This window comes from Microtus oregoni, unplaced genomic scaffold (assembly GCF_018167655.1).
Source record: "Microtus oregoni isolate MIOR12 unplaced genomic scaffold, Mior012 000014F_ref0000157, whole genome shotgun sequence".
NCBI lineage: Eukaryota > Metazoa > Chordata > Mammalia > Rodentia > Cricetidae > Microtus > Microtus oregoni.
Genome location: NW_024543073.1, coordinates 19,106,220 through 19,132,069, shown reverse-complemented (window position 1 = coordinate 19,132,069; position 25,850 = coordinate 19,106,220). Strand labels below are relative to the sequence as shown.

The 25,850-nt window shown below is 44.3% G+C and overlaps 1 protein-coding gene across 1 annotated transcript in view; it reads right to left on the bottom strand.

The window, feature by feature from the left end:
* Ankdd1b (ankyrin repeat and death domain containing 1B) overlaps nt 1-25,850 on the bottom strand; it is a 62,582-nt gene that overhangs the window by 4,265 nt on the left and 32,467 nt on the right. The window contains exons 9-12 of the mRNA XM_041663705.1: nt 15,891-15,989; nt 12,406-12,504; nt 9,169-9,267; nt 3,817-3,912 (exon numbers count right to left, since the gene is read on the bottom strand). Coding sequence (XP_041519639.1) covers nt 3,817-3,912; nt 9,169-9,267; nt 12,406-12,504; nt 15,891-15,989 — 393 coding nt within the window. The remainder of the gene's footprint in view (nt 1-3,816; nt 3,913-9,168; nt 9,268-12,405; nt 12,505-15,890; nt 15,990-25,850) is intronic.

Below are 25,850 nucleotides of genomic sequence, written 5' to 3'. Positions count from 1 at the left end.
AGCATGAGTACTGGGTCTGAAACAGCAAATGTGTTATGTCTGTGTTGCTGACAGGCGTTTGCCCACTTCCAACGAGAACAGAGGGGACATGCTGGCAAGTGAAACATTACAACCCATCGCTCTAATGGCCTCACTCCCAACACTCAGCCCTCTTTAGTCTTTAGTCTTCGGTGTATTTGATTTTCTCATTGACACCTCAGTGGAATTCAGATTGGATACATCCTTAATAAAACCTCATGGCTCTTCTTTCTGCTCATTCTAAGTATGAGGAGAGACTGGAAGCTTAACTCAGGGTAGGGTAGGATGGTATAGGATAGGGTAGGGCAGTGTAGGGTAGGGTAGCGCAGGCTAGTGTAGGGTAGTGTAGGGCAAGGCAGGGCAGGGTAGGGTAGGGCAGGGTAGGGTAGGATAGAACAGTATAGGATAGTGTAGGGCAGTGTAGGTAGGGTAGGGCAGGGTAGGGTAGGGCAGGGTAGGGTAGGGCAGGGTAGGGTAGGATAGGACAGGTATAGGATAGGGTAGGGCAGTGTAGGGGGTAGGGTAGGGCAGGGTAGGGTAGGATAGAAAAGTCAGATAAGGTAGGGTAGTGTAGGGTAGGGTAGGGCAGGGTAGAGCAGGCTGGGATAGGGTAGTAAAGTCAGGTAAGGTAAATTGGGGTAGGGCAGGGTAGATTAGTGTAAGACAGAGGGAGTAGGGAGGCAGGGTGGTGACCAGAAGGAAGTGGCTGTCATTTCACCATGCTAAGCCCAACAGCACTGCACCTAGACTGCTCTCTTGGGCTTTTGTCCTTTCTAAGCCGTTTCTGTCTCCTTGGTGGGAGGTGCCACGGTCTTTCCGGATCAACCTCTCTAAAGCATTAGAGGAAAGAGTGTCAAAGGGAAAAGCAGCCGCACACCGCACATGCTCCTTTAGGACGGCAGAAGATTACAGCTCTGGTAAGGGAATGGAAGACAGGACTCACTGAAAGATTTAGTTAAGACGTCCTATCTCGCCTCCTTTTTCATGTGGAATGACTTCTATTTTAGTCTTCCAGTTAAATAAAAGATACTCTAAAAACAGGATGGGAGCTAATGCCAGGCGAGGGGCGAGGACCCTGCCTCTCTAGAGTTTTGAGAACTCAGTAGGCCTGCACTCGGCCCTCACCACCTCCGGAAACCTCTGCACACCCCTGGGGATCTCAGCCACCGAGCAGGGAAAGGCCTTCTGCTGGTGTTGGGCCTTGGTGCAGAAACCGGGATGGGAATGGGAGGTGTGAGGCACCCACAACTGTTCCCAAGACTTGAAAACGCAGTCCTCTCCAGAGCTCCCTGGCTTTGCTATCACAATGCCTGCTGCCAGGAATCCTAGGAGTTGAGATGGGAGCACCAGCAAAATTCACTTTTTCTCCCGATTCCTTCTCATAGAACGACGCACCTGGTGAGATCAAAACATCAAACAGCGTGAGGAGAGAAGAGCGCAGACCAGCTCTGCGTTCATTCCACTCTATGCATTTTTATTTCTTAGAGAATCTTGCATTCGTTGCATTCTACCATGGCGCAGGGTGGACATTCAGGCATCTGTAGGCAAGAGCAGGGGACTGGGAAAAGCCCCGGTGACCCAGTGACTGGTGCGCCAGAAGTGGTGGAGAGTAAAAAGCGTAAGACAGGGCTGTCAAGATGGCCCGGCCACTTAAAAGTGATTGCTGCAAAGTGTGACGACTTGAGTTTGATCCCTGGAGCCCCCTTTTAAAAAGCTGCTTGTCCTGGCGCTCATCCAGTGCCTCTACAGTGAGGGAGAGGAGGAAAGGAATCACTTGTCCTGGCGCTCATCCAGTGCCTCTACAGTGAGGGAGAGGAGGAAAGGAATCACTTGTCCTGGTGCTCATCCAGTGCCTCTACAGTGAGGGAGAGGAGGAAAGGAATCACTTAAGCTCCCAGTAGCAGCCTGAGGTATCCAAGCTCGACAGAAACAACAGCAGAGGCCACGACTTTGCTCTGACACTGAATATAAGGATGGATGATGGTTAAATATGCACGTGGATACAGCAAATAGGTAATTTAAATGGCATGGACATGTGGTTAAATATGTACGTGTATAAATAGACACAATACCTAACTAATTTAAATGGGATGTGGGTACACATAACATATCTAAGTAGATATAAAAGAAAGGTTCAAATTATCTCTTCAAACTTTGTGTTGGTGATTATTTTGTACTAAATCTGGATTAAAACTTGTTTGATTAATGAAAAAATATCTTAAAATAATAAAATTTGATAAGCTTTAAAAAGAGAAAAAGAAATTAATGCTACTTAGTTAAAAGTAAGTTTTCCCAGTACCACAAACGTCAAGAAAAGAAGGGTCCATTTGGTGTAAGAATTATTGATCGTCATCTAGCCAAAAGAATATGAGGTTGCTAACAGGCCTTAAAGAATAAATGGATTGGTAGTAGCGCACGCCTTTAATCCCAGCACTCAGGAGGCAGAGGCAAGTGGATCTCTGTGAGTTAGAGGCCAGACTGGTCTACATGAGTGAGTTCCAGGACAGACTCTAAAACTATACAGAGAAACCTTGTCTGAAAAACCAAAAAAAAAAAAAAAAAAAAAAAAAAGAAAAAAGAAAAGACATTGAGCAGCATGATTTTTCAAAGTGAGTGTAGAAAATCACTTAAAGAACAAGAGAAAGCCAACCGGAGTCTTTAGTAGCATACAGATGATTAAGAAAATGAAGAGAAGGATAAAGAAGCAAGAAGACAAAAGAAGAACAATAAAAATAAGTTAGAGGAGGAAGATTAAACAGAATTCTACTTGTATACAAAAAACTGTTGTTTTGTAGGTGAAACAGACTATCGTTCTACATGCAAGAGCAGTTGCAAAGAAGCTGTGTAGCCATTGGAAGACTCCATTCTCAGTCACGAGCTACATAGCTATGTGGATCATCATGGACCACATACATGACAGTGGCTAAACAGTTCTAGCTGTGTGGCCTATGTAAGAGCGCTCAGTGGTATTGACACAATGATCACATTGCCTGATGACGCGTCTCAACTTTCCTTGTCATCGACTGACATTTGACTGTATATTTAGACTACCAAGCTGGTTTATGAGGGGGAAAGAGACTGTAAACATTCTTGCTTTGTGGATTTAAAAAGGACCATCCCAGGATTGGCCAATAACAGCAATCCGGGTTTGTAACCTCTCTACAGTAGACACCCGAGCTGTGTAGACATGTATGCCGGCATGACACATGGGCCCAGGAGAAGCCATGTCCCCAGGAGGGAAACTGGGAAACAGCATAGGTCTAGAAGTTGGGGCTGGTGTTTTGGGTCTGAGCATCTTGCCTGAAGGCACAGACCTGAATCTTGGAGGGAAGGACAGCCTACTAAGATATGTGACTGACAGGAAATCAGAGGAAAGAAAGATATAAAAAATAAAAACTCACTTAGAGATAAAATTTGTGTGTTCAAAGTTTGTGTTGTCCAGGAATATTTGAGGGCCAGAAAGCCAGCATAGGGCTACAGCAAAACCGGCAGAGCCAGGAGAGCTCCAGATGCTTCCCATGTACGCCACTCATTAGAGCTTGTGACAGGTCATGGCCAGAGACCAGGAGACAAAGATCCCAGTGGAGTCAGGCATCAGAGGCTGGCATGCTAGGCCAGCAATACCGCCATGGATGAGGCTGCCCAGCCCACATCCTCAGGTCTGACTGCCGATGCCCACAGAGAAAGAGAGAAAGAGGACAGACACACTGTCCGTGCCATAAATAGGGACAGTCATCGTTGTACTGAGCAAGGGTTGCCAAAAGAGCCCCTGATTTGGCTGGAACTGGCTTTTCTTACCTCTCTCCAGGCATGGTACCTCTCGGCTTTAATGAGCATGTCCACCACGAGGCTGTGGTGGCTCCTGGCAGCCACAGCCAAGGCAGTCTTCCCTTGCTAGATTGAAAAGAGGGGGCGGGGAGTTGATTTTGCCTGTTAGATGGAGCTCCAGCTTCTCCACGTAGGCCTGCACCCAGATCCCAGCTCTGCCACCTGCTAGTGAACTAAGGACCAATTCTTAGTCGCGGCAGGGTCTCTGCAATTACACCCAGGTGTCCCCACGAGCACTGAGAGACCCCTTTGGGTGTGCCACCCCGAACATTTCCTGGCCTCGTGGCGGTCAGGGTGGAGGCCTGCATTCTGGCCGGTATGTAAATGCAAAAGCACATTCCTTTCCTGGGAAAGATTTTCAAAGGGAGGAAAGATGACTTCTTCCTTTCGTTCCTCCCATTCCCAAGGGGAATGTTGACAGCGGGGGAATCCGGGCAGCCACTTTCCATCAGGAAATGGAAGTCTCATTTGGAAGAGGATGAGGTAATGAGACAGAAAAGGGCTGGGTCCAAGAACAGTGTCAATAATGACCACACAGTTCATTGTGGAATATTCAGCTCACGGGCTGCCAGCAAGGAGTGCTGTCTTTCATAACATACTGCCTCTAACCGACGTTGAAGTATTCCAATTTTAGCCAAACCGGACGAGTAAGAAAGGACTGATCTGGACATAACTTGGGACGTATGCTGCCAGAAGCCTGAGTCTCATCTTACACGAATTACAAGAGGTGAACCTTGCTTGTGATGGCTGCCTCAGCAGCCAGAGAGCCCATCTTCACAAGCTGCGCCCCCTTGATTTTATGCAGTACGCAGTTTCTATTTCTGCATCCACACATGCTTTCTTGACAAAGGAGGCTGGTTTGCATTTGCTACAGCAAATGCATGGATAGGGGCTGGAGAGATGGCTCAGCGATTACGAGCGCTGGCTGTTCTTCCAGAGTACCCAGGTTCAACTCCCAGCACCCACATGGCAGCTCACCACTGACTGTAACTCCAATTCCAGAGGAACCAACACCCATGGCAAAACACCAATGCACATTTTAAAAAGTTTTTTTTTAAAGTGCATATGTGTGCCCATGTGCATGTATGAGCGTTTATGCAGAAGCCAGAAGACAACCTTCGTATTATCTTTAGAAACACATAGCACCTCCTTTGAGACAGGGTTTCTTATTGGTCTGGGGTTTATCCATTAAGACTAGACTGGCTGGCCAGCAAGCCCCAGGGATGCCCCTTGTCTCTCCCTCACCATACTGGGCTTATAAATGCATGGCACCATGCCCAGCATTGTCACGTTTGTGTGAATACCAGTGAGGAGACTCAGGTCATCAAGCTTTCGAGATAGCCACTCTGCTTACCAAGACATCTCTCTGGGCCCTTATATGCATTTCAGATGACCCAAGGCACAGTCACTCAGGGACTCTAAAGATAAATTAATAGTCATAAAAAACTCCAGAAAAAAATTGCAATGTTAGAAACTTGTGTTTCTAACCCTGAAGATCCAGAAACTTCTCTCAATAACTCTTACATGTCTGGATAACAGCAACAAGTACAGTCAGTTCCCTACCAACCTCAGTGACAAGGTTTTGAGGGCCGGCGCTAAGACCTGGGTGAGTTGGGAAGTCGGGGCTGAACACAATCAGCCTGTGAGCAGAACTGGTAATGAAATTAGGAAGAATTGCATTTTGCAGGCATTTAGCAAGGCTCTAATTGCATACTGTCTGCATTCTGCCTCGTAAAGCCATTTGAAGCACCGTAATTAGCCTGTTTTGGGAAGACAGTATTCTAAAAGTCGGACGTTCAAGCTGGAGAAATTGCTCTTAAGGGAACAGCACACTAGAGTGTAGGTGCCATCTGCCCTTGACAGCGAGGCAGCCGGAGGCCAAGAGCTTTGCAACCCCCAAGCTAGACTTTCATCAAGCCTCTCTTTTGGCTCCTTTATGACACCCTCCCCCACTGTCATCCCCACCCCTCTCTCTAGCATCTCACTATGCAAGCTCCGTTAGCCTGAAACTCTAGAATTTGCTAGGTAGATCAGGCTGGCCACCAACTCCCAGAGACCAGTCCGCCTCTTACTCCAGAGTGTTGAGACCAAAGGCCTGTGTCACCATGCCTAGCTACCCATCCAGTCCTTATCGCAGTCGGAGAAACACTTTCTTTTGGGAGCAGCTAGAAAGGGCAGTGCTTATCCATTAGTTAAATGTGTACCAGTGCCTGCCTTAGGCCAGACCCTCAGAATAAAGGAGCAAAGGAGAAGAGAGAGTGGGGAAGACCGTCTCCCAAGGGCTAGCAACCCTAGGCTTTTGGGAGTGTTGACCTTGACAACTGGACTTGTCAGCCCAGGAGCACCAGGGGTCCCAAAAGAATTCCTACAGAGTCTCCACCCACCAAACTGCCCAGGAGGAAAGGAGTGTGAACAGGATCAGTTACTCTGAAGGACTGAATGGGAAAATACCGTGACTGAATGCTAATGAAGCCACGCAGCTACGGCTGGGGACCAAAAGGCATTACACCCAAGCCAAAGCCCTAGGTGCCCATGTTTCCTACGCTGTTCAATGTTTACCACATTCTCCATTGCTTGTGTTACTCTTATGATTGAAAAAAAAATCCTGGCCGGGCGATGGTGGCGCACGCCTTTAATCCCAGCACTCGGGAGGCAGAGGCAGGCGGATCTCTGTGAGTTTGAGACCAGCCTGGTCTACAGAGCTAGTTCCAGGACAGGCTCCAAAGCCACAGAGAAACCCTGTCTCGAAAAAACCAAAAAAAAAAAAAAAAAATCCTGACAGAGAAAAGTAAAATAACACCTCAGATCATACATGTGCCAATCTCCAGAACCAGAAAAGAAAATGGCCGGCTTTGGGCTGGGGATATAGCTCAGTGGTGGAGCAATTGCCTAAAGAGGGCAGGGTCCTGGGTTCTAGCCCCAGGACTGGAAGGGCCGTACTGTGTTTGATAAAGGCCCTTTGGTGCTCAGTGCTGTAAAAAGGAACTGGCGTGCACGCGTTACTAGTTTAGCAAGCACATACTATTTTAACTGTTTATTTGTTCTGAACCAACTCTCCCAGCCCAGATGCCCCTGGAGGAGGACCAGGAGAGACCAACTTGATTCAGGCTTTTTAGAAGTGCCTGAGCCCACACATCCACAGAATGAGGGGAGGACACAAAGGGTGCGAGAGAAGCACTGACATCACGTGCTTAGTGCCATGGTTGACACCGTGCACACACACACACACACACACACAGAAAGAGAGAGAGAGGGGTGAAAAGCATAAACAATGAGGTTAGACATATGAGTTATTCACTGAGACTCAAGCACACCTTTAAGGAGAGCTTGCCAACACCTCTCCATGTGCTGATCCTTAATGACGACCCCTGCTCTAGAGAGCTCAGTGCAGAATGTCACTGCTATCTTCAGAAGACAGAAGAATGGCCAGGTGTGTGGTAAATACAATGAACCTAACACCTGGGACAGGGGAATCTCCAGTTCAAGCCAGTCTAGGCTACACAGCTTGGGAGATGGCTCAGTGGCTGTAAAAGCAAGAGGACCTAAGATCACCAGAACCCCAGTAAACGCCATGCAGGCATGGCAACTCATGTGTAATGCTGGCCTCAGAAAGCAGAGATGGAGGATCCCCAGAGCTAAGTGACTAGTAAGACTAGCTGTATCAGGGATCTAGGTCTCTGGGTTTGACTGACAGGCCTAGCCTCAAAGACTAAGGAAGAAGTGTATAGGAAGATTCCTCACATCATCTCAGGCCAATACACAAACACTCATACACACCCAGACCCAGAATCCTAAAGACAGATATTTTTGTCATTTAAATAATAATTCTTTTTTTTGTTTTGTTTTGTTTTTGTTTTTTTGTTTTTGTTTTTCAAGACAGGGTTTCTCTGTTGCTTTGGAGCCTGTTCTTGGAACTAGCTCTTGTAGACCAGGCTGGCCTCAAACTCACAGAGATCCTCCTGCCTCTAACCCCCACCCCCACCCCCGTGCTGGGATTAAAGGTGTGTGCCACTCCTGCCTGGCTTTGAATAATAATTCTTATAGACAGATCTCAGTCAAAATTGAGATGTAGGTCATTTCCTCCCTCTGAACTTGACCAGGCTGGCCTCAATTCAGAGATCTGCCTGCCTCTCCCTTCTAAGTACTGGGATTAAAGGCATGTGCCATCACTGCCCACCTATAATATATATTCCTAAATTCAGAGGTAGAACTTTTTAAAATAAAGGGATGAGTCAATTTTCTTCAATGATGTGACCCTTGGTAGACAGACCACCTGCCAGGGCCAGCCCAAGACCCACTTAGCTGGTCAACGCTGGACTCAATGAAGAAAGAAAAGAAGTAGGCCGAGGAAGAGGCAATCTAGAAATTTGGTGGGCAGGGATGGGAGGTTGGAGAAAGTGATAAGGAGAGCAGTTGGGAGAAGTGAAAATCTTCAAAAGACATCGTGTAGAATATTCCTTAAACCGTGTGTATATATGTCGCTGTGATTGGTTTCATAAAGAAGCTGACTGGCCATTAGCTGGGCTGATCAAGTCAGGAGAACCAAACTAAGGACGCTGGGAAGAAAAAGGGCAGAGTCAGAGGAGACACCAGCCAGACACTGAAGGGAAACAGGAGGTGTGAGATGAAAGAGAGGTAACACCACATGGAAGAATGTAGATGAATAGAAATGGGTTAATTTAAAATGCAAGAGTTAGCTAGTAAAAAGCCTGAGCTACTGGTCGAGCATCTAAGATTAAAATTAAGCTTCTTTGTGGTTATTGGGGAACAGGCTGACAGGACAGAAAAATTCTGTCTATAACATTGTATGAAATTCTCGAAGAATTAATAAAATATTATAAAATAGCATTTAAAAGGATTATCATCAAAAACAATTGAGATGTAGAGCTGGGAAGGTGGCTGAATTAGTGAAGTGCTTGCCATGCAAGCACCAATGTAAAAAGGCTTGCCCCTGTAACCCCAGGACTGGGGAGATGGAGACAGTAGATTCCTGGGGCTTGCTGGCCAACCAGTCTAACTAAATTGCAAACTCCAGTTTCAATGAGAGATCCTGTCTTAAAAAATAGGGTAGAGAGCAGTCCTAACATTGACCACTGTCCTCCATGTGCTACACACACACACACACACACACACACACACACACACGAACTAATAAATAAATAATCACTAGCCTCCATGTGCTACCCACACACAAACAAACAGATAAATAACCACTGGCCTCCATGTGCCACACACACAGGAAGGCTGATGTTCCTGTTTCCATGGCAGCCAATAGGGAGATCACCGCTCCATCTCCAGAAAGAGTGAACACAGAGCCACTACCTTGTCGGTGATTTTCAGGTCACAGCCGGCCTTCAGCAGGGTGTCCACCAGCTCCACATTTCCAAGATCAGCGGCAACGTGCAGAGGGGTCTGCTGCCTCTGCCACAAGAGATGTGAAACTGTCATGGAGGCACTTGCAGGAGAGTATGCCATGCACATGCTGTGCAGGCTTGGGGGGAGGCAGGGGATGGGTAAAAGCGGGTATCCTCATGTGGACCTAGGGCACAGTTGTTGCAGCAGCATTTAAATTATTGAAAGACAAGAGGAAGTTCCTATTAGGTCACAGGCAGTCCAGACGTCCACAGGAGCTCAAGCTGGACTATAGAAGGATTTCTGGAGGTTAGATAAGCCAGCAGTCCTCCGGAACTGGTGAAACAGGTTCCCCTCTGTCAAAAGGAGTCATTTCCCTTATCTCTGGCAGAAGGAACAAAGGGCTACCTCTGGGGCCTATCAGCTTATCAAAACCCCTGCTGGCCTCCAGGCTCCCTCAGTATCACAAGTACCTGTTACACCTTTCCTGGCCCTTCCCACCATCCCCCCACCCCCGTTTGTCCACCTTATAACCCACACGGTTTGCCCACCCTACTCGTTCTCTCTATTGCTCTCCTACCTATCTCCCTCGCTATCCCCCTTGTTCTCTAGCTGTTCTCTGTTCTCTATCTCTTGCCATTCTCCCTGGCTATCTGCTCTATTCCCGACTACGCTCTCTCAAGCTCTCTAGCGGACAGCCCTGGCCATGTCCAGTCTGCTTTCTTCACTCTATGCTCTGGACTCTCCCAGATGCCTCCGGCTGTTCCCTCTCACTCTTATTCACAATAAAAACCTTCCCCAGTAATGGTGTTGTCACATCAGCGGTTTCTTTACTGCCCCCCATCTGGTGCAGTTACATGTTTGGTAATGAGACATTATACAAACTATATATATAAACATATAGGAATATTTGGCAACTTTTAAATCAACCTCAGTGTGTGGTCATGGAGCTGTAGTCAGAGCTGCGTGGGTGGCTAATGCAGGAGGGAGTTTGAGGCCCATTTTTTTTTCAGTACAAGGTACATAGAGTTGCCAAACTCATAAGGACAGGAAGGATGGTGGTTTCCAGGGGCTGGAGAATGGGAAAGGGGAAATTCTGTGATGTAACAGAACCGCACACTTAAAAATACTTCAAATGGTAACTAATGGCATGCACTTTACTGTAATAAAATGGCTTCAGAGATTCATATAAAGGGAAAACTATGACATAATAATAAAAGCTTTAGGGGGACCTGGAGAGATGGCTCAGTTATTAAGAGCACTGGCTGTTTATCCAGAGGACCTGGGTTCAATTCCCAGCACCCACATGGCAGCTCACGGCTGTCTGTAACTCCAGTTCCAGGAGGTCCAACACCCTCTCACAGACAGACATGCAGACAAACACCAATGCACATAAAATGAAAACAAATCCTTTTAAAAAGCTTTAGGAAAAAAGACATGATATCTGGCTAAGCTTAATCTATAAATGCACAGAAAATGAGAAAAACATCATTGATAATGTTAAAAATGGTGACATCTAGATGGAGACCTAAGGTTATTTTACTGCCTTTTGATGCTCTTCCCCACTTCTACATCAGTGTGTATGAAGGAGTGAAAGATTTCTAACTTCCTAATGGAGTGACCGCTTTCTACCGAGAAGATAAACGCGTAACCCATGTAAACAAAAGATCACCACCCCAACCTCCTATAGAAAAGATTGATGTGAGGACATCTAGGCAGACAGGACTCACTCCTCCACCAGGCTGAGTACTGCACAGGAGCCTGAAGCACAAGTTCTCTTCCTACCAAAAAAAGGCAAAGCCAGGTTGCTGAACTGGTAACCACTACCAGCAGATGGCAGTGTGCCTCTCTGGGGGCGCTCATCACCCAACAGGCCAACTGAAAAACCTATCGAAGGTAGACAGGACACAGGTCCTGCTTTGACAATACCGCTCTAGGTCCTGGGCACAGGAAACACCAAAACAAGCATTAGCTTTCTTTACTGGGGCCAAAGAACAATTACCTTTTTAGACCATATTTATACAGTCTGATTCTATATACTTTATGTGAAATATTTTTTTTTATTTTGTACGTATATTACTGATGTAACAAAAAGTTTGAACTGATAAAGTCTAGTTGTGTAACGGATCGGCAGGCATGACAAACACTCCTTCCCTAGAGGAGGATCAAGCCAGTTCTGTAGAAGCCAAAATCACCCATGAAGGCAAGACGGTATTGTATTATTTAGCAAAAGGTTTTTACTTTAGGAAAAATTTGAAACAAGTGTGAATCTGCAAATACATTTAATAACCAGGGAGTTCTGGCCCCAGCTAGTAGGCTAATGCAATACAAAAGAGGGAGGCACTCCAAAGGGAGGGAGCGAGGGACGGAGGGAGGGAGCGACGGAGGAAGGGAGGGAGGGCAGCGAAGTGTCCCCTTCTGCTCAGGTGAAAAATTAACTAAGAGACCGGAGCTGGCTGAGCCCTGAAGGGATCAAGTCCTGCTGATTCAATAGGTGAGGAAATGCGGACAGGTGTGCCTCACGTGACGGCTTCCCCCTAACCTAGAGGGCGCAGGTGGAGATTGTCTGGAAAAGGAGGCTGCGCGTGGCTCCGCACCCCCAGCCAGGCTCCCTCCTCCTGCCTGCATCCCCTGGAAGGGAGCAGCTCGCTGAGGCAACAGGAGCTCATTGTTTGCTGCTCCACTGGGTTCCCACTCCAGCAGGCCACGGGCGACCTTTATGGGTTATTTGATTCTGCCCCAGTTCACTGAATACCTGGTGATCTTTTTATTTGTTTGTTTTAATTCTAAGAGTCTTTTTTGCCTTCTGGCATAGAAGATACTTAGCGTGGAAACAAAGCTTCCTTCTTACGGGGGAACAGCTTTAGGCCAAGGACAACATTTCACACTGTAGGAGTGGCTTTTGATTTAAAGAGCTTCTGGCAATTTGCCTTGGCACTGTTTATCCAAAGCCCTGGCTACTCCTCTTAAAAATGAACGCCTTGATTACACACCCGCAGAATCCGGGTTTTTGCCTCTGCAGAAAGCGGAAGTGTGGGGACAGGGTGCTGGTTACAGAAGAAGCGTGATGAAAAAAGGATGTAGACGTTCCCTCCTAGAAGTTTTGTAGGCATCTTGAATCTAAGCAGAACTCCCTGTTGAAACCTGGCAATTCCGGGCTGAAATGCAAGAGAACAGAGTGTCTGGGCTCCCGCCTGCTCCGCTTACCTGATCCAAGACGTTAACGTCGTGCTGAGCACTTAATAAGCTGTTTACAACTGTAGGGTGGTTGTTGATAACTGCTGAGTGAAGAGGGGACTCCTGAGGCTGCAGAAAAGAAAAAAAAATGCAAATCCAAAACCATCCAGCTTTGGTATTCAAATCCTGAAGCAATCCATTTTAGCCATCACGGACGACCTCTGAGAATTAAAATTGTCCACCGCAGTGCGGGACCCACAGGAAGCCTTCAGCAATCCGCACCATCCCCAGGCTGCCGGTCATTCTGGAAATATATAACAAGCAAACACCTACTATAGACCCGGCTCTTCAGGAGTTAGAGATTTATCTTTTTAATGAAGTCATGTGAGGTTTCAAACCTGGGACATAACAGCTGGATGCCTATTTAACATATCAAAGAAGACACTGGTGCTGGGTGTCCCAGCAGCCCTCAATACCTACATTAACAGGGCCCTCCTGGTTGGTATACTCCACCCCTACCCTGAACTCTCCAATTCAAGGGACTGGGCTGCTCTTTCCTATATAATAGAGCCATTTTGGTTACCTGATCACCTGTCCCTTTTGTATCTTTGGGCCTTCTGACTGCTGCACCAGGTTCTCCTCTCTTCCCTCTCCCTTCCTCTTCTACTCCCCTCACATGGCCCAGCTCAGTCTGGTCATCTCTACTCTGGATTCTCCCAGATGTCTCTGCTCTTCCACTTAACTATAATAAACTTACTCTTTTATCACACCTGAACGGTCCTTTTCTTTCTTTCTTTCTTTCTTCCTTCCTTCCTTCCTCCCTCCCTCCTTCCCTCCCTCCCTTCCTTTCTTTTAATTCAGTCACACAGCTATTTAGTTTCAAAGTTTAAGTGGCTTAGAGGAAATGTCAAATGCGCTGAAGTGGCAAGAGGAGCAGGGAGGGCTGACCCTCTGGGAGTTAGAAGAGGCTTCCTTGAAGAACTGGACAAGGAAGTCTTAGGAAGACTCCGCTGAGGACTTCTCCAAGTCTTCAAGAGCCAAAGGACAAAAGGAGTGGCCGCCAAGGCGGAAATGTACACGCGGTCAGCATTTCCTGACCAGATGCAAGCCACAGTCAGTTCCCTTGATCCCTGGCTGGTATCTGCCTCCTCCTCCAAAGAGGCTACCCGCGGTGTGCTATGAGCAGTCTCAGCGGCCTGCTCCTTCATCTCCTCCTTTCACAACCTGTCTCCTGTACATCACCCCACCTGGATCTCCCGACCCCTCTCCTTCCTTTCCTCCCCTCTCCTACTCAGCCCACAGGACACAAAGTCCATCACCACAAGCTGAATCAAAAGTCCCTGCTACCTCCCCTCCACCCAGCCACACTGGCCTGCGGAGCTCTCTGGGAGGAGAGAAGGACTGAGGAAGAAGTATTGAACAAAGGTTCAAAAGCAGTTAAGGCATGAAATGAGTAAGTTGAGGGACGTAGGGATGTGCAGAGTGGAGGGAGAGGAGGAGGGGAGCTCTGGCCAGCAGGAGAGCCTGAAAGGCAGTGGGTTGCCATGAGACTGCAGCCTGAAGGTGGTGGCAGAGGTGCTGGCAACAGAGTAGAGAAGGGGACACAGCGGAGAGGAAGGCGGGTGGTTAGGGTAGCCTGCAGTGTCACAATCAGGCACACTCAACACATCCTCTCCTGTTAAAACTATAATTATGCTGGCCTGCCCTGTCACCTGGGTATCCTGTCCCTTTAAGAGAAAGCTCCGCCCACTCCCAATCCCACCACCACCAATTTGGCAGGTTAGTTTGCTTTTCTTCCTCTTCTCTCTCTCTCTCTCTCTCTCTCTCTCTCCCTCTCTCTCCCTCCCTCTCTCTCCCTCTCTCTCCAGCTCTTCTGAAGAGGCAACCTCTGCCTCCCTCCTCCCCACTTCCTCCTCTCTCTCTCTGCCCCCCATACTCCCTACCCTTATATCCTTCCAATGCCCACTAAATAAACTCTCCATACCCAAGCTTTTTCTGCATGATGTATCTGTCTGTCTCCCACCCGCTGTGGGATGCACAAGGGTCAATACTACACACTTATTACCCACCATGCTCATCCTGTTTTAAACACTAAATCAAGCAAGCAGGCATAGTGGCACAGGACTCCAATCTCTGCACTCATGGGACAGACAGGGGCTGCAGGATCTCAAATGTCAGGTCAGTCTAGGTTTTATAGGGAGTTTCCTGCTAGTTTGGGTTACATAATAAGACCCTGGCTCAAAAACATGGGGAAAAGCTGCTAGTGATGGCGCACGCCTTTAATCCCAGTACTGTGGAGGCAGAGGCAGGCGAATCTCTGTGACTTCAAGGCCAGCCTGGTCTACAGAGTGAGTCCCAGGACAGCCAGGACTGTTACACAGAGAAGCCCTGTCTTGAAAAGCAAGCAAACAAACAAAAAGGAAAAACAAGACTAGGAAAAAAAAAAAAACTGTTCTTAAAACCTATGTCAACCCTAGGAGTTGGATCTCATATCCCCTACATTACACACAGATTGGTAATTCTCCAGTAACAAGGAGGGGGCAAAGACAGGACTTGAGCACAGGCCTTCCAGAGTTCTCTGTCTGCACGGTGGAGATAGTTCAGTGGAGCAGAGCTGAGGAACAGGGAAGGCTGTACGACTGAGTGAAAGGCTGTTTGGGGAGGAGCCAGGGGACAAGGTGACACTGGGGCACTCATGGGGGTCGCCAGAGATGGTGAAGGTCTCCTCTGCTTGGAAGTAAGCCTTTCCCTAGAAGCATGAAGCAAGAACAAAGAGACCGCATCCTTCATCTCAAGGAAGTGGTCAGTATTTTGGCCAAGGCCACCCACTTTGCTGGAACCCAGCGTCTCCTGAGAATGAGGAACCCTCCTTGGCCCCAGATAGGTAAATCAGAGCCAGTTCCTCTAACTCCACGCTCTAAAAATTATCGGACATGGTTCAGATCACGTCCCTCCTTTCAAGGCAGTGCCGTAAATGGAAACAGCACAGCACACCAGAGGAAATAATATTCACAGGAGAGAGGAAAATACAGTGGGGATAGAACAGTGTTTCTTGTCTGATTCCAGCACAAACGGCATTTGTTTGTTCTGCTGGAGCAGATCCAAACTTCAGAAAAACTTCAATCAGTAATAAAAGACTGACTTTGAAAAACCACAAGATCATTCAGAGATGGGGAAATGATCCATTTTCTCCACAGCCACAGCAGCCGTGGCTGCGGCATTTCCCAGGCTGGTGAGATGGCTACAAGAGTCGGGGCACCTCTAGACACCTGAGACTTACTGCAGCAAACAGATCTTAAACACAAAGAGTTTGTTTTATGCAGCAACTTCAGTGGCTTTCTGAAATTCACCCCTTGGATCTTATTTCTCACGATTAAGATTAAAAATGCAAAACAAAACAAGCCAGTGTTCCCTAAAAAGAATCCCTGCCTCGTGAAACATCTCATCCCGGGGCATTTGCACAGCCACCTGCATGGCGCCAACCCCCAAACCTGTATTGACTGTCCTGGACTCACTTCCTGCTGCTGCTGCAAACCAACGTTCTCATGGAGAAGAAAGTTGACGAGAGATGTGTGTCCCTTCCGGGTGGCTGCCTGCAACACACTGACGTGGAGCTGCAAAAAAAAAAAAAAAAAAAAAAAAAAAAAAAAAAAAGATGGAGAGGGAGGGTCAGGGGGAATTCCATCACTATCTGCGTGCAGTCTGGTGCTCAGGACACGGTAATCAATTTATACAAGGAAATAGTACAACTATTTTGAAAAGGAGCTCCAGTGTGTTTCTGATTATTCTAGGGTCTGTCGCTTCCAAGGGTCTTCTGTTACCTTGTCACATGACCCCACGACCTGACTGGGTCTCCAAAATTCCTAATGCTAATGAGAGGAGATATGGAAGAGGAGACAACAGGGAGGGGTAGTGTTAGGTGAGTAGAGTCCACGTGGTGGCGTCCCTGCTCTGATAAGAAAGGCCAGAGGGCCAGCTGCTCCTCTTTCAGCCGTGGGAGGACCTAACAAATGGCCGCCAGTGAAGCCGGAAGGGCATCTTCACCAGAACCCGACACTGTTAGTGCCCAGGTCCAGTCTCCAGCTATGAGAAGTAAATGCTTGCTGCTTAAGTCACCCAGTTTTCTTATTGCGAATTTTTTTAACAGCCTGACCTAAGACACTGAGACACTATGACTCAGTCGCATGGGAGTTAAATCCCTATTTCCAGAATCAAGCTTACCCCTGTAGTCCCAACAAAGCCTTTCCTTGAGTTAAAATAGGTGGTTGGCATTGGCCTCAAAAACGACCTCAGTGGTTTCTGGCTCTCCGCCTCTGTTTAGTCCCAGCTCTCCTCTGTGCCAGGAATGACTTCAAAGCTTAGCAAGATTTCCACCCGTGTGAAGTGCTGCTTCTTGGTCCTGTCACCTGGTTCCTTTCGCAGCTCTCATTCTCTCGCTTCCACAGCCTCGTGCCACTCTCCAGTGCCTAAGTATCTTTGCTTAGCACCTGAGCTCGATGGTACTCAGCTCGAAATCGTGGCCTACTCTCGGTTAGCCTTCAGTCTGGCAGAAATGCAAGCCAATTAATTAGTTAGGGTTGATTATAAGATTGCCATAAAATATATTCAGATCCTCAATATAAGAGCATTGTAGAGAACTGCTTTCCATGAAGCCGCTGTGCTGAGAGCCCCTGATCTGCTCGCCACCCCTCCGTCAGCAGCTAGCATTCATTTCTTTACTGCCTTGGATCTAGGTAGACCTGCAACTTCTTTAACCAATGGGTAGATCAGAAATGATAAAGAAACCAGTTTCAGGCAGGGTCCCTAACTAGCCTGGCAGCTTCTACCCCCTGCCTTTTGTTTTTTGTTTCGTTTTGGTTTGTTTTGGTCTTTTGAGACAGGGTTTCTCTACACAGCTTTGGAGCCTGTCCTGGAACTCACTCTGTAAACCAGGCTGGCCTCGAACTCACAGGTATCCGCCTAACTCTGCCTCCCATGAGTGCTGGGATTAAAGGCATGCACCACCACCACCGGGCTCACCCCCCTTCCTTTTGTACCAATGATTCTTGTAGCACTCACTTCCTCTTGCAGCCAGTTGCTAAACTGTCCAAGGGTAACCCCACATAGTAGGCACTTGTTGCTACTGCAGTTGACCTCCCAACTGACAGCTGGCAACATCTTCCAGATAAGTGAATGAACCATCTTGGATATCTAGTTATAAAACATTACATGACTAAAATCCTGGCCACCCTCTGACTATAATCATGTAAACAGACTCCAAGAAGAATTATCGAAGATGGTTCCAGTCAACTCACTGGGAAAGTTTTCGGGATCAAAACATGTTTTCTTTTATTCAGTCCAAATAAACAAATAAATAATACCAAAATATTATAAAAGAGGGATCTGGTATACGTATACCTACTGATGAGACCAGTCCTAGTTACTTTTCTATTGCTGCCTCCAAGTTGTTTTTCTATACACCATTACCAAAGTAACTCAGAAAAGAGTTTATTGGCTTATGGTTTAGAAGGCAAGTCCATGACCGTATCAAGGAACATGGCAGCAGATAGGCAGACGTGACACTGAGGCAAGAGCTGAGAGCTCACACGTTGAGTCAACAATCGTGAGACAGAGAGAGTGCACTAACTTGGAATGGTATGGGCTTTTGAAACTTCGAAGCCATCTTTAAGGACACATCATCCACAACAAGACCACACTTCCAACACTTCCAACCTATGGGGAGCATTCTCATTCAAACCACCACAAGAACTATTCTTAAAAGACTGCCCACAAGGTTCTGAGACTCTGGAGCAAAAAATACTCCTGGAGACTGGGAAAATGGCTCAGCACTTAAGAGCATGCACTACCCGTGCAGAGGACTTGAGTTCAGTTCCCAGCACCTATGCAGGCGGCTCACAACCGCCTGTAGTTCCAGCTCCGGAGATCTGACATCCTCTTTTAGTATCCTTGTGCAATGGCCCTTACGTGCACATGTCTTGCCAAACATAAACATACACATGCATTCAAAAGTTAAAAATAAAACTTAAAAAAGTAATATGCCTGCCTGGATGTCTACCTAGAAACATCCTGCTTGATCTTGGACTGACGACTCTTGCTATTCATCCAGATAGTCCACAATTTTCATTTCAAACACCTTAAGCAATCCTCCTCAGTTTTGACCTTGGCCACACTGCCCTTGAACCAGCTTACAGGCTGTACCCACATCCTACTACAATGTTATGCAGACCATCAATTTACTCTTTAGAGACGCTTTTGTGTGTGAAATTGGCACACCATGAGAGATAAACAAACACTGGTTTAAGCCCCAGAGCTTTGCTTGTTGGTTATGAAGGGATAGATAGCTGACCAGCCAACTGAAAGCCAGCTTGAGTTGATGCTGAACACTTGTGTGACCTGGCTTAGAAGGCTTCTGAGTGCAGGCCGATTTGTCTCCATCTATAAAAACAGTGTAACTGCCTCTATTTGTTTTCTTTACCACTACAGGTACCCTGGAGCTGGAGTTACAGACAGTGGTGAGCCACCATCTGGGTGCTGGGAATCGAACAGCATTCCCCTGGAAGAACAGCTAGTGTTCTTAACCACTAAGCTACCTCTGAAACTCAAGAAAAAAATGATAATTACTGGTTCCAAGATACCAAAAGAAAGCCACAAAATTGAAGTGAATAAATATTTAATTGACACATCCCTACTTCATTGATTGTTAAATGTAATATCATAAAATATTCATTAATTTATAAGTGACTTAGAGTTTTCACTTTTTAACCTCCTGAAAATTCCCAAGTATATATACAGTGTTCTAACAAATCAATCACTTATAAATTAGATGAAGTTCACTGCAGCCAAGTAATTATAAAAATAAAAATAAAAGCTCTGTTTAGAGTAACAGTGGTGATATATATTAGAAGTGTAGGTGTATTTATTGTTTTTATTGAGCTATATACTTTTCTTTGCTCCCCTCCCTTCCTCTCCCCTCCTCTTCTTCCCTCTCCCATGATCCCCATGCTCCCAATTAACTCAGGAGATCTTGTCTTTTTCTACTTCCCATATAGATTAGATCCATGTATGTCTCTCTTAAGGTCCTCTTTGTTGTCTAGGTTCTCTGGGATTGTGAATTGTAGACTGGTTTTCCAATGTTTTATGTCTAAAAGCCACTTATGAGTGAGTCCAAATGATGTTTGTCTTTCTGGGTCTGAGTTATGTCATTCGATATGATGTTTTCTAGATCCATCCATTTGCTTGAAGATTTCAAGATGTCATTATTTTTTTCTGCTGTGTAGTACTCCATTGTGTATATGTACCACATTTGCCTTATCCATTCTTTGATCAAGAGGCATTTAGGTTGTTTTCAGGTTCTGGCTATGACAAACAAAGCTGCTATGAACATAGTTGAGCACATGTTCTTATGGCATGATTGAGCATCCATTGGATATAAACCCAAAAGTAGTATTACTGGATCTTGAGGAAGGTTGTTTCCTAACTTTCTGAGAAATCACCATACTGATATTTAAAGAGGTTGTACCAGTTTACACTCTCACCAGCAATGGAGGAGTGTTCCTGTTACCCCACAACCTCTCTAGCATAAGTTGTCATCAGTGTTTTTGATCTTGACCATTCTTACAGGTGTAAGATGGAAGCTCAGAGTTGTTTTGATTTGCATATCTCTGATGTCTAAGAATGTTCAGCATTTCCTTAAGTGTCTCTCGGCCATTTTAGATTCCTTTGTTGAGAGTTCTCTGTTTAGGTCTATACCCCACTTTTTTTTAAATTTGTTTATTTGTTCCTTTGACAACCAATTTTTTTTAGTTCTTTGCATGTTTTGAAAATCAGCCCTCTGTCCAACGTGGAGTTAGTGAAGATCTTTTCCTATTCTGTTGATTGTGTTTTTTGCTTTTCAGTTTCAGGAGGTCCCATTTATTAATTGTTTCTCTCAGTGTCTGTGCTGCTGGGGTTATATTTAGGAAATGGCCTCCTGTCCAATGTGTTCAAGTGTTCTTCCCACTTTCTCTTTTATGATGTACAGTTTGGTTGGCTTTATGTTGAGGTCTTTGATTCATTTGAACTTGAGTTTTGTGCATAACAATAGATATGGATCTATCTTCATTCTTCTACATGTTGATATCCAGTTATGCCTGTACCATTTGTTCAATACATTTTCTTTTTCCATTTTATATTTTCTGCTTCTTTGTCAAAAATCAGGTGTTTGCAAATGTGTGGATTAATATCTTGGTCTGTAATTCTCTTTCTTAGTAAAGTCTTTGTGTGGTTTGGATATCAGGGTAATTGTAGTCTCATATAAATAGTTTAGCAATGCTCCTGTTTCTATTTTGTGGAACAATTTGATAAGTATTGTTAAATATTAGTTATTAAATATTATTATTAAATATTAGTTATTCTTTGAAATCATAAATTCTGTGCTGAAATTATCTGGTCTTGGACTTTTTTGGGTTGAGAGACTTTTGATGATGGTTTCTATTTCTTAAGCACTTATAGGTCTATTTAATTTGCTTATCTGGTCTTAATTTAATTTTGGTGATATTTATCTAAAAAAATTGTCCATTTCCTTGAAGTTTTCCAATTTTGTGAGTACAGGTTTTCAAAATATGACCTGATGATTCTCTGTATTTCCTCTGTGTCTGTTGTTCTGTCCCCCTTTCATTTCTGATTTTGTTAATTTGGATATTCTCTCTCTGCCTTTTGGTTAGTTTGGATAAAGGCTTGTCTATTATGTTGATTTTTCTCAAAGAACCAACTCTTTGTCTCATTGATTCATTGTAATTTTTTTGTTTCTATTTTGTTGATTTCAGCTTTCAATTTGATTATTTCTGCTGTCTAGTCTTGTGGGTGAGTTTGCTTCTTTTTGTTCTAGAGTTTCCAAATGTTCTGTTTATTCACTGGTGTGAGATTTTTCCAGTTTCTTTAGGTAGACATTTAGTGCTATGAACTTTCCTCTTAACACTGCTTTCATTGTGCCCCATAAATTTGGATATGTTGTATGGTCATCTTCATTTAATTTTAGGAAATCTTTAATTTCTCCCTTTATTTCTTCATTGACCCATTGATGATTCAGGTGAGCATTGTTGAATTTCTATGTGTTTGTGGGCTTTCTGGAATTAGTGTTGCTGTTGAATTCTAGTTTTAAGCCATCATGATCTGATAAGATACGTGGGGTTATTCCAATCTTTTTGTATCTGTTAGGTTTGTTTTATTACCTAGTATGTGATCAATTTTTGAGAGGTTCCATGAGGGACTGAGAAGGAGGTATTATGTTTGTATAGAATGTTCTGTAAATGTCTGTTAAGTCCATTAGAGTCATAACATCTGTTAGTTCCCTTATTTCTCTGTTAATTTTCTGTCTGGCAGACATGTCCAGTGGTAAGAATGGAGTGTTGAAGTCTCCCACTATTAGTGTGTGGGATTTAATGTGTGATTTAAGCTTTAGAAGTATTTCTTTTACATATGAGGGTGCCTTTGTATTTGGGACTTTGATGTTCAGTATTGAGATTTTCTCTTGATGGAATTTTCCTGTGACTAATATAAAATGTCCTTCTTTGCCTCTTTTGATTGATTTTCATTTGAAGTTTATTTTGTTAGCTATAAGGATAGCTACACCAGCTTGTTTCTTAGGTCCACTTGATTGGAAAAAAATTTTCCCAACCCTTTTCTCCGAGGGAATGTCTGTTTTAAAGCTGAGATGTGTTTCTTGTATGCAGTAGAATGATGGATTCTGTTTTTGTATCCAATCTGTTAGCCTGTGTCTTTATATAGGTGGGTTGAGTCCATTTATATTAAGGGATATTAATGACCAGTGATTGCTGGCTCCTATTATTTTAGTTTTCCTTGTTGCTGATGTTATTGTGTGTGTTTTCCCCTTCTTTAGAATTTGTTGTTATGAGATCATCAATTGTTTGTGTTTTTGTTGATGTAGCCAATTTCCTTGGGTTGGAGTTTTCCTTCTAGTTCTTTGTGTAGGGCTGCGTTTGTGGCTAGGTATTGGTTAAATCTGGTTTTTCATAGAATATCTTGTTTTGTCCTTCTATGGTGATTGAAAGTGTTGCTGGGTATAGTAGTCTGGGCTGGCATCCATGGTCTCTTACTGTCTGCATAACACTTGACTAGGACTTTCTGGCTTTCATTGTCTCCATTGAGAAGTCAGGTGTAATTCTGTAGGTCTGCCTTTATATCTTACTTGGCTTTTTTCCTTTGCAGCTCTTAATATTCTTTCTTTATTCTGTATGTTTAGTGTTTTGATTATTATGTGCTCGGGGGCCTTTTTTTTTGATCCAGTCTATTTGGTATTCTGTAAGCTTCTTGTATCTTCATATCCATATCTTTTTTTAGGTTGGGAAAGTTTTCTTCTATAATTTTGTTGAATATATTTTCTGTGTTTTTGAGTTTGATTTCTTTTCCTTCTTCTGTCCCTATTATTCTTAGGTTTGGTCTTTTCATGGTGTCCCATATTTCCTGGATATTTTGTGTTAAGCATTTGTTAGATTAAACATTTTCTTTGACCAATGAGTCTATTTCCTCTATTGTATCTTATGCACTTGAGATTCTTGCTTCTATCTCTTCTATTCTGCTGTTTATGCTTGCATTTGTGGTTGCTGATAGTTTTCTCATAATTTCTTTTTTCTTTCTTTTTCCTTTTTTCTTTTCTTTTCTTTTCTTTTTCTTTTTTTTTTTTTTTTTGTTGTTGTTTTTTTCTCTGTAGCTTTGGAGCCTGTCCTGGAACTAGCTCTTGTAGATCAGGCTGGTCTCGAACTCGCAAAGATCTGCCTGCTCTGCCTCCTGAAGGCTGGAATTAAAGGCATGTACCACCACCACCCAGCATAATTTCTGTTTCTATAATTCCCTCGGCTTGTGTTTTCTTTATTGTCTCTATTTCAGTTTTCAAGTCTTGAATAGTTTCTTTCATATGTTTGATTGCTTTTTCTTAGTTTTCTTTAAGGGATTTCTTGATGTCTTCCAATTTTTTGTTTGTCTTTTCCTCCATTTCATTGAGGAAATTTCTTATTTCATCTTTAAGAGTCTCAAATATTCTCCTGAAGTTATTTTTTAGGTCATTTTCTTCTGCTTCATCTATATTTGGTTGTTCAAGTCTTACTGTTGTAGGGTCACTAGATTTTACTGGTATCGTGTTGCTCTTTGTGGTGCTGCATGTGTTCTTACCTTGTCTACCCATCTTTTCCTCTAATTGGTATAGTTGGGGCTGTCTGTGACTCTGGTGATTAATCTTCCAGGTACCAGTGGATCCAAGGCTCAGATGGTTGCTCCTCATGGTGCAGTCAGTGTCACGGTTCCAGTTACTCTGTTGGTCACTCCGTGTTCCTGAAGGTGCTCAGCGCTCCCTGGGTTTCCTCCAATCGTGTGGATTTTGCTCAAACCTGCTCTGGCTTAGATTGGCAGCTCAGACCTCTTTCTGTAAATGTTTCTGATCTGGATCCACTCCTGTGGAGGTCCCTGGCTTGGGGTTGGTCCTGCAAAGGTCTCTGGCTCAGGCCTACTCACGCTCAGACCCACAGAGATTTCTGGTTCCTGTCTACTCAAAGGGGGATAATGTGGAATATTACTTTACATTGTGTGAATATATTTTATTGTTATTGGTTGAATGAAGAAGCTGAATAGCCAATAGCTGAACAAAGTAAGTTTAGGTTGGAGATCCAAACTGGGAATGCTGGGAGAAAAAAGGATAGAGTATAGAGTCACAAGCAGACACACAGAGAATCAAGATGGGCATGCCATATTGAGAAACAGTACCAAGCCATGTGGAAAAGCATAGATAAAAAAATATGGGCTAATTTAAATGTAAGAGTTAGCTAGTAATAAGTCTGAGCTATTGGCCAAGCATTGACATTTAATATTGCTTCTGAGTAATTAATTGGGAGAGGCCACCAGCACAGGAAAACTCTGCCTACACTTCGATGTGTAAAGTCCTTCTGTATATGTGTTGCTTTTATTTGTTAATAAAGAAGCTGCTTTCAGCCAATGGCTTAACAGAATAGAGCTAGCCTGGAAGATATATAGATATAGATATAGATATAGATATAGATATAGATATAGATAGATATAGATAGATAGATATAGACATATAGATACACACACACACACACACACAGTAGGCAGAGTTAGAGAGAGAAGCCATGTAGCCACTCACAGGAGACAGATGCACCAGAACCTTCCTGGTAAGCCACAACCCCGTGGCAATATACAGATTAATAGAAATGGGTTAATTTAAGATATAAGAGTAAGCCAGAAATATGCTTAAGCTATTGGCCAAACAGTATAGTATAGTTTCTGAATGATTATTTGTTTCTGGACAGCTGGGAACAAATGAGTGGTCTCCTCCAACAACACACTGTGATAATACAAAGGCAACAGCAAGGTGCAGAGTAACATAAATTACAGTGTGCTACTGTGCAGATGAATGTCCAATCCAGTCTCACTTTCCTTGTGAATGCATGGAAAATTCCTGGGGGACTAAGCGAACTCCAGAGACAGTTCTGAAGAGCAGAACTGAAATGTAGAGTTGGAGATAGTCACTTTTTAAATCATATACTCTTTTAGGTACCATTTGAATTTTCCATCATGACTTATTTTCATTGTAATTTAATACTAATCAGAAAATCACAGAAACCTGTCTGAAGACAGAGCCACCAGCATGAGTTTGAATCTTTGCACTACCATTACAGTATGGTCCTGGATTAGTTTCTTGCTCATTCTAGGTTATAGGGGTTTTTTTTAATCTAAAAAAAGTGAAGCTAGTAATGTAGTTGTAGTGGTTTGAATAAGAATGACCTCTATAAGCCCATATATTAGAGTGTTTGGTTCCCAGTTGGTGGACTATTTAGGAAGGATTAGCATGTGTGGCCTTACTAGAGTAGGTGTATCCTTATTGGAGGAGGTGTGCAACTGAGTATAGGCTCTGAGGTTTCAAAAATCATGACAGGCCTGTTCTTACTCTTTGCCTGCTGTCTATGGATGAGGATGTAAGCTCTTAGCTACTGCTCCAGCACCATCATGCCTGTATGCTGCCATGTTCTCCATCATTATGGTCATGGACTCACCCTCTGAAATAGTAAGCCAGCCCCCAGTTAAATGCTTTCTTCTGTAAGCTGCCCCATTCATGGTCCCTCTCACAGCAATAGGATGGTAAATAAGACACCAATGTTGAAAGTTTCAAAGTCTGTCAGTGCCATGACTACATAAAAGTATTTTATATTTAGAGGCAGACAGCATCGTGCATTCTTCAGGGCCAGGATGACCCACTGAGCTTTCACACAGCAAACTTTTTTCTCCTTTAGTGTCTGCTATCAACAAAGCGGAGTACAGTATCTATCACCTTGCTGTGACAGGCCCTTGCTCCTTTTGTCTCCTTTTCTGTCATTCCCCAAATGAACTGGAAGAATGACATTGCTTTTGAAGAGACTATCTGTGGTAAATCATTCTTATACAAAAAATTTTAATTCTATAAAAACCCA